Genomic DNA, 14,199 nt, shown 5'->3' with positions numbered 1-14,199 from the left:
ATATATAGTATGAGCTGCATTTATTCGTTTGTGACCTTCAATGTTTTATTTATTAGAATAGCACATTTTGATATATTTTTTAACAGGCCTTAAATAGGTTAAATGTTTCACTGAAAAATATCTATAGAGCGGTCTATGACATTCTCTACGGTACTCGGCGGCAAGCGGGCCCGGCGTCAGCGCTTGTCATTCCCGGTGAACGGGGTCTGCTACAGCCGCTAGAGTAGGCTATTAAAATTACAGTATTCATATTGTTTAGAGACCTCGACTACAGAAGGTGTTGCAAATGATGTCTCTCAGCTGCAACATATTCCTGATATATCCGAAGAAAATTGGTATTCACAAGTACAAGTTCCTTTTCTGTAATTCTTCTGATTTCTCGTACAATACTGTCTTTTAATTGACGGATTGTGTGCGGATTGTCTTTGATTACTTCATTTTTTTTTTGATTTCCTCAACAACGAAAATCGCAGGTTGACAAATCGGGGGACCTAGAGGGCCATAATCTTCTACTAATAACCCTGCCCTCGAATAATTCGCTTATCAAATTTAATGTTTCGGATGCTGTATGGGCAGTTGCTGAATCCTGCTGGAAAGAAGTACTCTGACACTGGATCTGTTAAAAAAATGGGCTGAGTATTTGTGTTCTGTATCTGTCAGCATTGATTGTATCGTCAGAAAATATAGGGTCTGTAATCCTATGTGCAGTTGTAGGCCCACCATGCGCCAACCTTCTTATCATCTAAAGGAGTTTCAGGAATGGGATGAGGATTTTCTGTACTCCAGTATCAACGTTTTGTGATATAATATGACAATGTAAGTGAAACCATGTTTCACGTGGGAAAATAACTACTGTAGATTCCACAACGCCATCGGTAACACTTCATAAAAACCAGTTACAAAAATTCACACGACTCACGTTATCTCTATGCTGTAATTCACGCAGTATTGTCACCCTGTAGGGCTTAATTTTAGTGCCTCTAAATGCTGTGGTTTTCGAAACACCCGTTTCTTGTGAGAGACGACGAAGAAATTTTCGAGGATTACGTTCTAACCTTTGTCCTATCTCATCGAGTTCTTTCTCGGTAACAAAACTTTTTGTTTCTCTTTTCACGTTTATTCAGCACTGACCCCGTTTCTCTAAAGTCTTTTTACGAGGTTTAATATAGCCGTCCTATGTGGAACGGGAACACCTGGAAATTGCATTGCAAAACGTCGTCGCACTGTTCCACAATTCTTTGTTATCAAGGAACACTCTACAAGATAAATTGTTTGTTGTAATATAAACTTTGTGGTGCCGTATTAATCCAAAATTTTCAATCTTCAATTAAGATGTAAATACATCAATACAAACGTCAACAGTGCTCATAGACAACTGAACAGCAGTTAACAGTTGTAATGTGACCATGTGCTGTGTCCTTGAAAGGAAAGAGAGAGAAAGACTGTAGCGTGCGACTGTAGCAGACTCCGTTCACCGGAATGACAAGAACTGACGCCGGGCCCGCTTGCCTCCGAGTGCCGTAGAGAATGTCACAGACAGCTCTGCATGAAACATAGTGCCATTTGATGAAATTAAACCATTACTCGCGTTTCCTTAATCGACAAGGTTACAAGAAAGATATATCTATAATATTAATTCCCTATGTACAGTGCGTTCGTAGCTCGGTCGGATAGTTCCGCGGCGGTCTTGAACTGGGTGAAGATTGGCGCGCCTGCCGCCAGAGTAGCGCTGTGGCTACCGCTAACGCGCCAGTCAGTCGAGTTGGATCTGTCGTGAGGGAAAGACGTCTGTGCGCGTGTTGTGAGTAAAATTGTGTCGTCTCGTGGTGATAAAGTGTCTATTAATAATAGTTGAGTACATTTTAGAACAACGTATTTTTCTCTATGATGCGTATATGAAATACTCTTCTGCAAGAAAGTGTCGAAGAGAATTTGAACATCGATTTGCAGGTGTTCGAATTGCTAGCAGGTCAACTACTCATGACCTTGTCAATAAAATGAGACGTACAGGATCTTTTTTGAACAAGAAACGTGTTCAACAACGCCGTGTACTGACAGAAGAGAAGCTAGATGAAGTAGGGGCCCGGTTAGAGCACTCACCACGCAAATCACTGCGACGTTTACCACAAGAGGTTAACATTTCCAAGACGTCAGCTTTTGTGGCAACGGAACTTCTGAAACTTAAGCCGTACAGGGTAACTTTAGTTAATGCTTTACAACCACAAAATCCTGTAAGTAGGGTTAATTATTACAATTTGTTTGTGCAGTCCGTTCATAATGGCGACGTGGACCCACATTTAACGTTCTTCACTGATGAAGTGTGGTTTCATCTTCACGGTCACGTGTCTACTCAGAACAATAGATACTGGGCTACCGAAAATCCTCATATTATTCATGAAGTTCCTCACCACGCTGCAAAAGTTGGGGTTTGGTGTGCAGTGAGCGCGAGTACAATTATCGCTCCCATATTTTTCGACACAACAGTTGATTCACCCGTTTACGTAACTTCAATTTTAGATATTTTTTTTTCGCAACTAACAAGAAATGAACGATTGAGTGGCTGGTTTCAACAGGATTCAGCTACAGTGCACACCGCTGCGAATTCTATCCATGAATTGCGAAGTGTGTTTGGTGACAGAATAATTAGTCGAGGATTGTGGCCACTTCGTTCCCCTAACCTATCTCCATGCGATTTTTATTTATGGGGAACGTTAAAGAATAAAGTGTACGCATCAAATCCGCACACGTTACAAAAATTGAAGGACAACATCACGAGAGAAATACAGGCAATCAATCAACATGAACTTTTTCGAGTGAACCGGAATTGTTTTCGGAGATATAGGGAATGTGTTCGAGTTGAACATCTGTTGTGCCGCGGAACGGTCCGGCCGAACTACGAACGTACTGTATATAAATAACTTTTGTTTTAAACAATTTTTCATTTGGTGCCTAGGAAAAAATGATTTTGGGTGAGAAAGATAAATGGAGCACCCTGTATAGCTTACGTCTTCTGCTATTACAGCGAGTTTCCCATTCGAGTAGAAAAACGATAAACAATTATTCTTGTAGAGGAGCAATTGCCACACTGTTGTTAACATTGCTTCGCAACAGTATATCAACAGTAGTGATACAATATTTAACAGTTTTAAGTGGCACAATATTAATTATGATTTTTGTACGCTTTCTAAAGATGCTAATCATAAAAAAAATATTTGATGAGCAACAGCAATGCAACTGCGAGGATGAAGGCCAAGATCTCCCCTCCTGAAACGAAATCACCTCCCTGCGAAATAAAAGAAGTGATTGTTTTATATAATTTTATCCATATTGTGGCACAGTTGAACATTCAGGTCTAAGAGTCAACTACAGGAATTTCTACAGTTAGCCTTCTTGAAATAATTATTACCTACAAATGAGTTTTGAGTCGGTAGCGATTACAGAAAAAATAACGACATATATAGAAAATACATACTTACTTACTTACAAATGGCTTTTAACGAACCCGGAGATTCATTCCCGCCCTCACATAAGCCCGCCATCGGTCTCTATCCTCAGCAAGATTAGTCCAGTCCCTACCATCAAATCCCACCTCCCTCAAATCCATTTTTATATTATCCTCTCATCTACGTCTCGGCCTTCCCAAAGTTCTTTTTCCCTCCGGTCTCCCAAAATAACACTCTATCTGCCTTTCTGGATTCGCCCATACGTGCTACATGCTCTGCCCATCCCAAACGTCTGGATTTAATGTTCCTAATTATGTCAGAGGAAGAATACAATTATACACTTATTGAAAAAATACTCGGATTAGAACCACTCCGAATAAAGGAATGCTCAGCGGAAAATGTATATCTGCGCCACATCATTCGGTGGTAATCCGGAGGCATCCGAATGAAAGCATGCAAACAACTGCTCGGAATAGAACCTGATCATGCGCAACACTTTTGCAGTGAAAGACTGTCTTTGGCAGAAAGCTGTGTATGAATTACTGAATCTTAGTTGCATAGTCATCCGTGATCACGTGTACGAAGAAGTGACAGAGCATCATTTTGTGTAATTAAAGTTATTCCATAGTGTATACGTAAATACATCACCTGTCCAACTGTGATCCTTGTTTCATCGGCCAGGCTCCATTGGATAGCACGGTTGAATGCCTCTGAATTTTGAGACAAATACGCTACCCGGCCTCTGACTTCAGTTCTCCTGAGTGACTGTCTGGTATCCCAAAAATTGGGTGTTTGTCTTCCTATGACCCGCTGCCATGATGGTGTCTCTACATTTGCTGACGTTAATCCTGAACGTATCGGCAGATTTCGATTCATCTCACTCCCAAATACGTATGGTGTTGCTGGAGGTCTACGAGTTTCATTGCCTTGCTGTGCAGTAAACGATATAACATAATTAATACATACTGTAACTTCAAATATGAAGAACTCGTATCAATTTTATTATCAACAACTTAACTACCTACGTTTCAAAGATGACACAAATGCAAATCAGAACACACTTCATTATCGTATAATATCAGAGGAAAGGCAAGAAATGTACCTTGTTTCACTAGAAGGAATGGTGAACGGAAGAAAAGTTGTGAAAGAAGAAGGTTTCATCTAACGCCGTAGAGTAACGGTTAGCATGTGTGACCGTGCAACGAGCGGGCCCAATTCAAATCCTGGTTAGGACAAGTTACCTGGTTGATGCCTTTTCCGGGATTTTCCTTTAACCCATTAAGAGCAAATTCTGGGTAACTATCAGCGTTGGCCCCTGGACTCATTTCGCTGGCATTGGATGATAAGGTTAAAAATGAGTATATAGTATATACTGGACGTTTTTTTATATAATTTTCTTGTTGATAAGAAAAAAACATATGAGTACCTACTCACTTTTGATTACATTCTCATAACATGGAAGCATAGTAGAATATACTCAAGTGTCTATCTTACACATAATATATACTCATATTTGGTAAGAATGAAAAATAGTATATTCTCATTTTTATAAGTTCGTTCTCATTTTATTCTGAATGTGATTTGTAGCAGGCTCAGTTCTGAGAATTTGTTGATTTCTGTTCACTTTAAAGTTTAGTCTGAAAAAATGCAGGATTTATGAACGATGTAATGCCTCATGGAAAAATATAGGAAAATACGTGAACATGTGGATTCGAAAAACTTCAGAAGTCTTTAAAGCTTCATAGAAGTGAATGCAGAATGGTTAAACACGTATTTGTTTTTCATAACCTAAAAAAATATGAATTACTTTCAAATTATAAGGTTAAATAAATAAATAAATTAATTAATAAGTAAATAAATAAATAAGTAGATAAAAGTAAGTAAGAAAATGAATTAATAAATGAATAAATAAATAAATAAATAAATAAATAAATAAATAAATAAATAAATAAATAAATAAATAAATAAATAAATAAATAAATAAATAAATAAATAAGTAGATAAAAGTAAGTAAGTAAATGAATGAATGAATAAATAAATAAATAAATGCATAAATAAATAAATAAATAAATAAATAAATAAATAAATAAATAAATAAATAAATGTATGAATGAATGAATAAATGAATAAATAAATAAATAAAATAACTAACTAACTAACTAAATAAATAAGTAAATAATAAATAAATAAATAAATAAGTAGATAAAAGTAAGTAAGTATATGAATAAATGAATAAATAAATAAATAAATACATGATTAAATAAATAAATAAATGAATAAATAAGTACATAAAAGTAAGTAAGTAATGAATAAATGAATGAATGAATAAATAAATAAATACATAAATAAATAAACAAATGAATAAATAAATGAATGAATAAATGAATAAATAAATGAATAAAGAATAAATAAATGAATAAACAAATGAATAAATAAATGAATAAATGAATAAATAAATAAATAAATAAATACATAAATAAATTAATAAATGTATGAATGAATGAATAAATGAATAAATAAATAAATTAAATAAATGAATAACTAAATAAATAAGTAAAATAAATAAAATAAATAAAATAACTAAATAAATAAATAAATAAGTAAGAAAATGAATAAATGAATAAATAAATAAATAAATAAATAAATAAATTTATGAATAAATAAATAAATAAATAAATAAATTTATGAATAAATAAATAAATAAATAAAATTCACTCCATATTAAACAAAGATCAGTACTTATTCTCTCCGTTCCTATTTTCTCTGAAGTCACATATTTCTTCAAGCATGAGATTTCATAAAATAAATTCTTTCATCCGAGTCAAGTCCATCTAAATTTGGAGAAAAATAATGGACTGTTTCCTCAAATATTCTCTATCTGGAGGAGATCTGAGTATATTCCACACATACCCCACGCACTGAGAAAATCAATAGTATTTTCATGAAATTATATTATAACACTGAAATTCTGGGGATATCTGGTGACATATTATTAAGTTCAGGGACTGTCCCCGGGAAACGGGAAAGTCTGATAACCTTAATGTAGTGGAATGTTGTAGTCTAGTGCTTGACACGCAAGAACAGCCAACCATTCATCGCTCTGTTATGTTTGTAACAGTTTGATTTACAGTGGTAGGCATATAAGGAGATGTTGACTTGTATCACTACAGGACTAAAAAATTACCCCCTGTAATCTTGCACATAAAGTTACGAACTCTCTGTATACAACTACAACAACAAAACAACAACTTCAATAACAACAACAACAACAACTTCAACAACAAGAACAAGAACAACATCACTCTTCCGAGATATGAATTAAACTTTTAACAGACAGACATACACACAGACAGACAGACAGACAGACAGGTTACAGGCATATGAAAAATAAAGGAAGCAACAACCACACAGGTTTTAACACGGTATACATGAATCGCGAGTTGCATAAACCCACCACGTCCATTTGAGCAATTTTTTTAGGCGCACAAAAAACTGATTATCTTCAAAAGCGTCTGGTATTAAGAAATGACTACTTTTTATTAAATAATAATAATGATAATAATAATAATAATAATAATAATAATAATAATAATAATAATAATACGTTCTAGTATTTGACATACATGAACTTTAACCATTTTTCTTTTCTGTATTTTCTGGAAAGAAATCTAAATTTTATGGACATGTATATATTTATTTACACTGCAAGTGGGCATGCACCCGGTGGCAGTGGTATACACAATATAAACAATACACAATAAAGAAATGATAAACAATATTTACAATACACAATACAATTATACAATACACAATAGGCCTACAATTTTATACACAATACAATAAGAATACACAATATAATTTAACACAATAATAATAAAACATAAATAAAATACCTAATTTTACATTACAACCTACATTATTATGTACAGACCCTACATAAGTTTCAATAGTCTTTCACTTTATTCTCATCTCACTCACTGTAGTGACACTATGACGCATTTCACTGACACTTTAGCACATATTTCACTGACACTATAGAACACATTTCATTGACGCTATAAATTATCACTGATCGGAAATATTCACTGCACTGTAAAACCATAACTTCACTGACTCACCTCGCTTCACTGATACAACAGTTCAAATAAGTCAAATAATTACACCCTTATGCATACTGTACTTATAAACAGAACTACATTTAAACTAAACATTTCTAATCTAAGACCCACTTACACGCTATTTTTAAATAATTTACAATTCAAACCAAGGAAGTAACTCGTCAGGCTAATTAAATACATGTCACCTTAAAAAATTAAATGCTAAATGTCGCCTTAATTTTAATTTGCACTTTATACACAACTTTTTAAATTATTCTTGAATCTCCTTACGGAAGGACAGCCCTCAAAGACCGCTGCAGGTAGGTCATTCCAATCATTTATAGTTCTATTTAAAAAGAATGTGGATTGTTTTGCAATAACAATAATTCTATATCTTTAAAACATATTTTTGGTGAAGAAAATGGAGAATGACATTTTTTTTATCTTATAAAGAACTTTATGGGCCATATTCATAGACATTGTTAGCGCGGAGGATGATCAGGGAACTAACGTTTTTCGTATTCATAAACCAGTGTTAGCGATATGATATGATATGAATCCTGTACAAGTAACCAGTCGATAGCCAGGGCTAGTTTAGCACGCTCGTAGCGCGGGCTAGCGAAATGTCTATGAATAGCATCCTAAATGTATATTTAAACCAAGAAACTGAAAAAAAAGTACACACAAAAACTGCAAAATGAGTGAATAGCATGTTTAATTCTTCAAATCCTTTTAAGCCTATAAAAACATACAAAAGGAAACTGAAAATATGTTGGACTTCTAAAAAATTCCACATGCCCTGGATTTGTGGTGGTCCTGCATTCCACTGTAACTTATTGTCGCTGTGAAATGTACAGTCTTAGAAAAAAAAAGTTTGTCGCACAGATACCTTATAATTCCCAGAAAGGAAGCAGTGCGCATGATCAGACATACAACGAAACAAAACTAAATTCATTACCTCAGCAGGTTGCGGGTTCGATCCCGGGCCAGGTCGATGGCATTTAAGTGTGCTTAAATGCGACAGGCTCATGTCAGTAGATTTACTGGCATGTAAAAGAACTCCTGCGGGACAAAATTCCGGCACATCCGGCGACGCTGATATAACCTCTGCAGTTGCGAGCGTCGTTAAATAAAACATAACATTTTAACAATTACCTCAGCTAGTCCTTCTCTTGTGACCCAAGTTGCACGTCCTCTGATCATGCGGACTGCCTCCTTTCTGGGACTAATAAGGTATATGTGCGGCAAAACTTTTTCTAAGATTGTACATTGAGTATTGGATGTGTGGGATTTCTGAACCAGTTGAAAGGCCTATGTATGAATATTATAATCACATGAAAAGTTGCATTTGAGAAAAAATGTGATTTGTGAGGTTTCTGCAACTCATGATTAAAGTATAATAATGTAGTAACTCAGACACGTTCTGACAAACCCACCCCACAGTACACTAGATAAGAAGTATGATGGAAGCACCAACAACCACAGTTTTAATACTTCGATAGGGAAAAGCTGCGTATTTGCATTCAGTAAGAAACATACCACGCACAAATAAATGAAAGCATTCATCACCTCACGCAAACAAAGGATGGCGTTAAGCTCACTTTTCCCGTATACATCCCATGCTTCTCTTTCTGGGTTGGGAAGTATTAAAGCACTTCCAGTTGCTTCCGCCAAGACAGACCAGTCACGTCCTGTGAAATTATTTCGCACAGAGGAGCACAATTTTAATTTCACTTCGATATGTTAACCCTGTATTACTGTGGTGAATGAAATTTACTTCCGTAATGTGATGGGGTGTGACAAAGTAAAGAACGCTGACAGACATTAATATTTTTGGGTACCGGTACATCTACTGTGTCTACAACTGCTGAAGCGTCTACATTGCTGATACTTCTGTATCTGCTGCTACTTTTAAATATGCTGCCACTTCTATATATGTTGATACTTTCACGTCTGCTGCTGCTTTTACATTTGCTCTGTCTACATCTGCTGCAACCTTTACATCCGATATGTCTACTGTTGAAACGTCTACATCTTCTACTATTTTTACATCCGCTATGACTACATCTGTTCAAACGTCTATATCTTCTGCTACTTTTACATCTGTTGGTACTTCTATATCTGCTGGTAATTTAATATCCATTATGTTTACATTTGTTGAAACATTCACATATGTTACTACTTTTACATCTTGCATGTATACAACTGTAGCTATCTCTATATTTGCTGCTACTTTTAAATCTGCAATGTCTACATCTGTTGCTACTCCAACATCTCCTACCTCCAGCTGGTACTACTTGTATATCTGCTGTTATTTCTACAGCTACTGCCAGTTCTGATATTGTTCTACTAACCTGCTTTTGGGGATTGGCTTCGAAATCTGGACGTCAACCCCTCGAGACTCAAATTCGAGAATTCAGAAATAGACCTTTGAAATTAACCTTCAAATTATAACCGGAGCAAATGTTTAATGCAATTAGTAAAAATAATAATTCTTCGTCATTTTAAAAGAAAAACTAAATTATTTCTTTAAATAAATTCATTATAGAGTATTTGATATATTATGCCAATCAAAAGTCACTTCAAATTTAAAGAGATATAGGTATAATACAGTATTTCATATAAAAAACCATAAACAACGCTGTATTGAGAAAACAATGGGTCTTGCTCTTTACAAAACATTAGGAATATGTCCGTCGTTCTCTTGTTCAACAAATACAATTTTTTTTTGCTACATAATGTAAATCATTTTGCAAGCAATGTCATAAAACATTCCCAATTTCTTGCCAGTTAGAGTCTTTCAGTTGTTGCAGTGTTGTAGGGTGTGGCATAGAAATTGACTCTTTAAGGTAACTACAAAATCAAAAGTCGGCCGGATTGTGATCTGGAGATCGTGAGGTCCATATTGTTGGAAAATGCCTACTGATGACACGATCGCCAGAGATCCGTGTAATTAATTGTTTTGCAGGGATGTGGATGTGGAGCGGTGCGCCATCCTGCATGAAGATTATGTCTTCCAGGTCACGATTCCTCAGTCTGGGAATGATAAAATTCTGTAGCGTACTGTAGTTGCGCTCCCCGTTCACTGTGATAGTTTCTACTATTGCATTGTTATCTTCTTCGAAGAAATATTGACCAATGATGAATTTCGAAGTGAAGCCACACCGTGCTGTGTCTTTCAAATCATGAAGATCTTGCTCTATTAAAATCTAAGGACCATTTTAAGACCAAATTAGGCCTATGCATTTCGTGTGTTAATTCCACAATTTTTCACACAGATATTCAAGATATATTCTCAAAAAGCAGAAACATTCATAACATAAATTTAAGACGTAACAAAAGATCTGTTTGTAGCTATTGCAATTGCATTTTTGGAAACATTAAAGAGAAAGTAGAATATTAAACAAAACAAGGGCCACTTACAGCCCATGTTACATGTAAGACTATGCAAACTGGCCTTGTATTATGTGTGAATTTCCTTTCTTCAGGCTTACTTGTGAAGATGCGGATGGTGATATCAGGAGAGGCGTTCAATCGACGCAGACCCATCCGATGGACCTGGTCTTCGCCATGGAACACACAGCTGAATATGACGGTGAAATTACAGCTGGGGCGCAACATGGAGAACTCGAGGATGACATCCGCACATTTGGTGCAAGGGGAATAAGACAGATAAAGATCAATAGACCTGAAATAACATGATTTACCGTAATATAGTAGAACGAAAGGTTAAAGACTAGAAACTAACCACTAAAAGTTAAGTATTAGGAACTAAAAATAAAAAAATAAAGAAATTAGATTAAAATAAATGTAAATGATGTAATATATATCATGACTATCATCACCGATATCTGGGACTTATTGGAACACAAGCTAGCAGAATAAAACTTTCACTTCGTTTGATACTCAGCAATCTTCTCCACATCAATTCCGGCATTTAAAACTTTCCTTTTTTCTCTCCTTTTTAGCAGTTTTTCTACAGAATATTTTAGGGCTAATATAATATAATATGATATGATATAATATAATATAATATAATATAATATAATATAATATAATATAATATAATATAATATAATATAATATAATATAATATAATATAATATAATATAATATAATATAATATCTCAAACAAAGTGTTGCATATCATTTTATTGCAAACTTAAGAAGAAATAGGGGTATGTCACAATTTTTTAGCCAAAAACAAATATTGCAGTATTTATTCTTAAGTTTACAGTAAGATAATATACAATAGTTTCTTTGAGAGCTGTAATATAATAAAGGTGAAGTCACTACCCATTAAAATGAAAAAAAAAAAAAAAAAACAGAGATCAAATGGTAAAATGATGGATATTTTATTGACAGGTAATTAATTGATTGGTTATATAGCTATGTAATCTAGTGTTTACATTAGTAACAGTCACTAATTGCCAGATTAAAATGAAAGGCGGGTAATTTGAAATCCATGGGGAGATTGAAAATGTAATCCAAGTTGAATAATGGGTAGTGGCTTTTGGGCCACCCTCTATAATATGTAGAATATAAATTACGACGAAGTGAAGAGAAGCGACTAGAAGCATTTGAAATGTAGATATGGAGAAGAATGGAGCGTGTGAAGTGGACAGAGAGAATAAGAAATGAAAGTGTGTTGGAAAGAGTGGGTGAAGAGAGAATGATGCTGAAACTGATCAGGAAGAGGAAAAGGAATTTGCTGGGTCACTGGATGAGGAGAAACTGCCTTCTGAAGGATGCAATGCAAGTAATGGTGAACGGGAGAAGAGTTCGGGGCAGAAAAAGATATCAAATGATAGACGACATTAAAGTAATTTTGTATATGGAACATTTTGTATGTGGAGATTAAGAAGAGGGCGGAAAATAGGAAAGATCGGAGAACGCTGGGTTTGCAGTGAAAGACCTGCCCTTGGGCAGAAAACTATGAATAACAATATAACATGACAGTTGTTACTCTGCAGTGTGATATCTTTGCTCCTTCTCTTGTATGTGTTCGAGTGCCTTGACCTCAGCGTGGTCTCCTGTGTTGCACTTGCTGAACTCCCAGACAATGACATCTACGTCATCAAAACGTGCCTTTGCCATCACCGCGCAACTTTTGCGGAAATTAGGGCGCCCGTTCTTGTAAAATTCATTCCACCTGCTTTTGAATAATTGGCGATCTTCTGGCGGAATTGGGTAGAGCGTTTGCGTAGTGTTACGGCGGCCTCTTCCCCCTCTCCCCGCGAAGGACACATAATGCATTTGTTCTCCCGTCATATTAGAACTTATGTTTCAGCCACACTAGTTGGTAGTCATGGAAACGGTCAGGTAACAGATGAATTCTGAAAGAAAGATAATATACGAGTTATTATATGGGAATAAAGGAGAAGAAAAAGAAGTTTAAATGACTCAGGAAATGGAAAAAAGATAGAATAAAGGATATGAAAAGAGAATTGAAAAAAAGGAAACAAAAGAGCAAAGAATCTGAAACAAGAGTGCGAAAGAAAAGTGACTGGAAAACAAAAGCGATGCAGAGAGAAGAGAGGGGAAAAAATGAAATAAAGAAGGGAAGGCAAGGAAGAGAAACGAATGGAAATAAAAAAAGAGGAAAATAAAAATGGAAGTGAGAACGGGCAGAAAGGCAATACAAATTAATTCTTAACATTCTTGGTAACAGAAGTATGGTTTCGATAACTGATATTCAATCTATTTTGCTAGCGTACCCTTAAAATGAATTTTCTTTACTTTCATAACTCAGCCTGCATTGTAATTATGTAAGAAACATGCAAAATAAATTATTGTTATTATTATTATTATTATTATTATTATACATTCAGTAGTTATTGTGCAATAAAGTAGTGTTGAATTATGTAAAGTGTTATTGAAGCAAGGAAAAATAATATACACCTTGATTACACAACTTTTAGCACTGTATCACTTCGGAATATGTATTATATGACTTTCTTGTGTTGAATACTATCGTAAATGGTTTACATGTTTCGACCTTTTATGGGTCATCCTCAGAACTCAGTGAATATGTGTTTACCTGAGTTAAGCTGATGGCGTAGAAAACAGCACGGAGTTCTATCAGAACTGACACGATACACGTAGTCAATACTACTGACCAGAAGCTTGTATCGCAATCGATGAGATAAAACTTCACAGGTAGGGGAAACCCATTCCTTTCCCCTCGCTATCGCTCTTCTCTCTGGTCACGTGATTACATTTCGAGTAGGGAAGCGATGTCAAGGTCAACTGCGCGTGTAGACATAGCATTCGTTCTAGTAGACAAATGGAAATTTGTAGGGGAAACATAGATGCGAGTTAAGGCTGGTTCACAATAAACCGGGAACGGAAACGACAACGAAGACGAGAACGGAAATATTGTTAAAATAAATGTATTTAAATGTGAGCCTTCACAATTAACTATTGTGAATGCTCACATTTAAATACTTTCATTTTAGCATTATTTCCGCTCTCGTCCTCGTTGTCGTTTCCGTTCCCGGTTTATTGTGAATCAACCTTTACTTACCAGACGTGGACACCGAGGGCCTCGCATGGACGGACGAGGGACTTCATGCTTCATGCTTCATAGCCGGTGGCCAGTGTTGCCAACTGGACGTCCGTCAAAACTGACGGAATTTCAACGCAGCTGATGGGAAAAG

General features: G+C 35.3%; 2 protein-coding genes across 2 annotated transcripts in view; both read right to left on the bottom strand.

Moving 5' to 3' along the window:
* LOC138704683 (C->U-editing enzyme APOBEC-1-like) overlaps window positions 1-13,678 on the bottom strand; it is a 43,051-nt gene extending 29,373 nt beyond the window's left edge. Inside the window, exon 1 of the mRNA XM_069832811.1 lies at window positions 13,581-13,678. The gene's annotated coding sequence lies outside the window, so the exon portion shown is untranslated. The remainder of the gene's footprint in view (window positions 1-13,580) is intronic.
* LOC138704682 (C->U-editing enzyme APOBEC-1-like) lies at window positions 204-12,872 on the bottom strand. Its single transcript, XM_069832809.1, has 4 exons — window positions 12,507-12,872; window positions 11,035-11,228; window positions 4,092-4,373; window positions 204-3,283 (listed from the first exon to the last, which is right to left on the bottom strand). The coding sequence occupies exons 1-3, from the start codon at window positions 12,809-12,811 to the stop codon at window positions 4,363-4,365; spliced, it is 510 nt and encodes a 169-aa protein (XP_069688910.1). The 5' UTR covers window positions 12,812-12,872; the 3' UTR covers window positions 204-3,283; window positions 4,092-4,362.
* Window positions 13,679-14,199: the final 521 nt, after the last annotated feature.

The sequence above is a fragment of the Periplaneta americana genome, chromosome 8, assembly GCF_040183065.1.
Source record: "Periplaneta americana isolate PAMFEO1 chromosome 8, P.americana_PAMFEO1_priV1, whole genome shotgun sequence".
Taxonomy (NCBI): domain Eukaryota; kingdom Metazoa; phylum Arthropoda; class Insecta; order Blattodea; family Blattidae; genus Periplaneta; species Periplaneta americana.
This window is presented reverse-complemented; position numbering and strand designations above follow the sequence as displayed.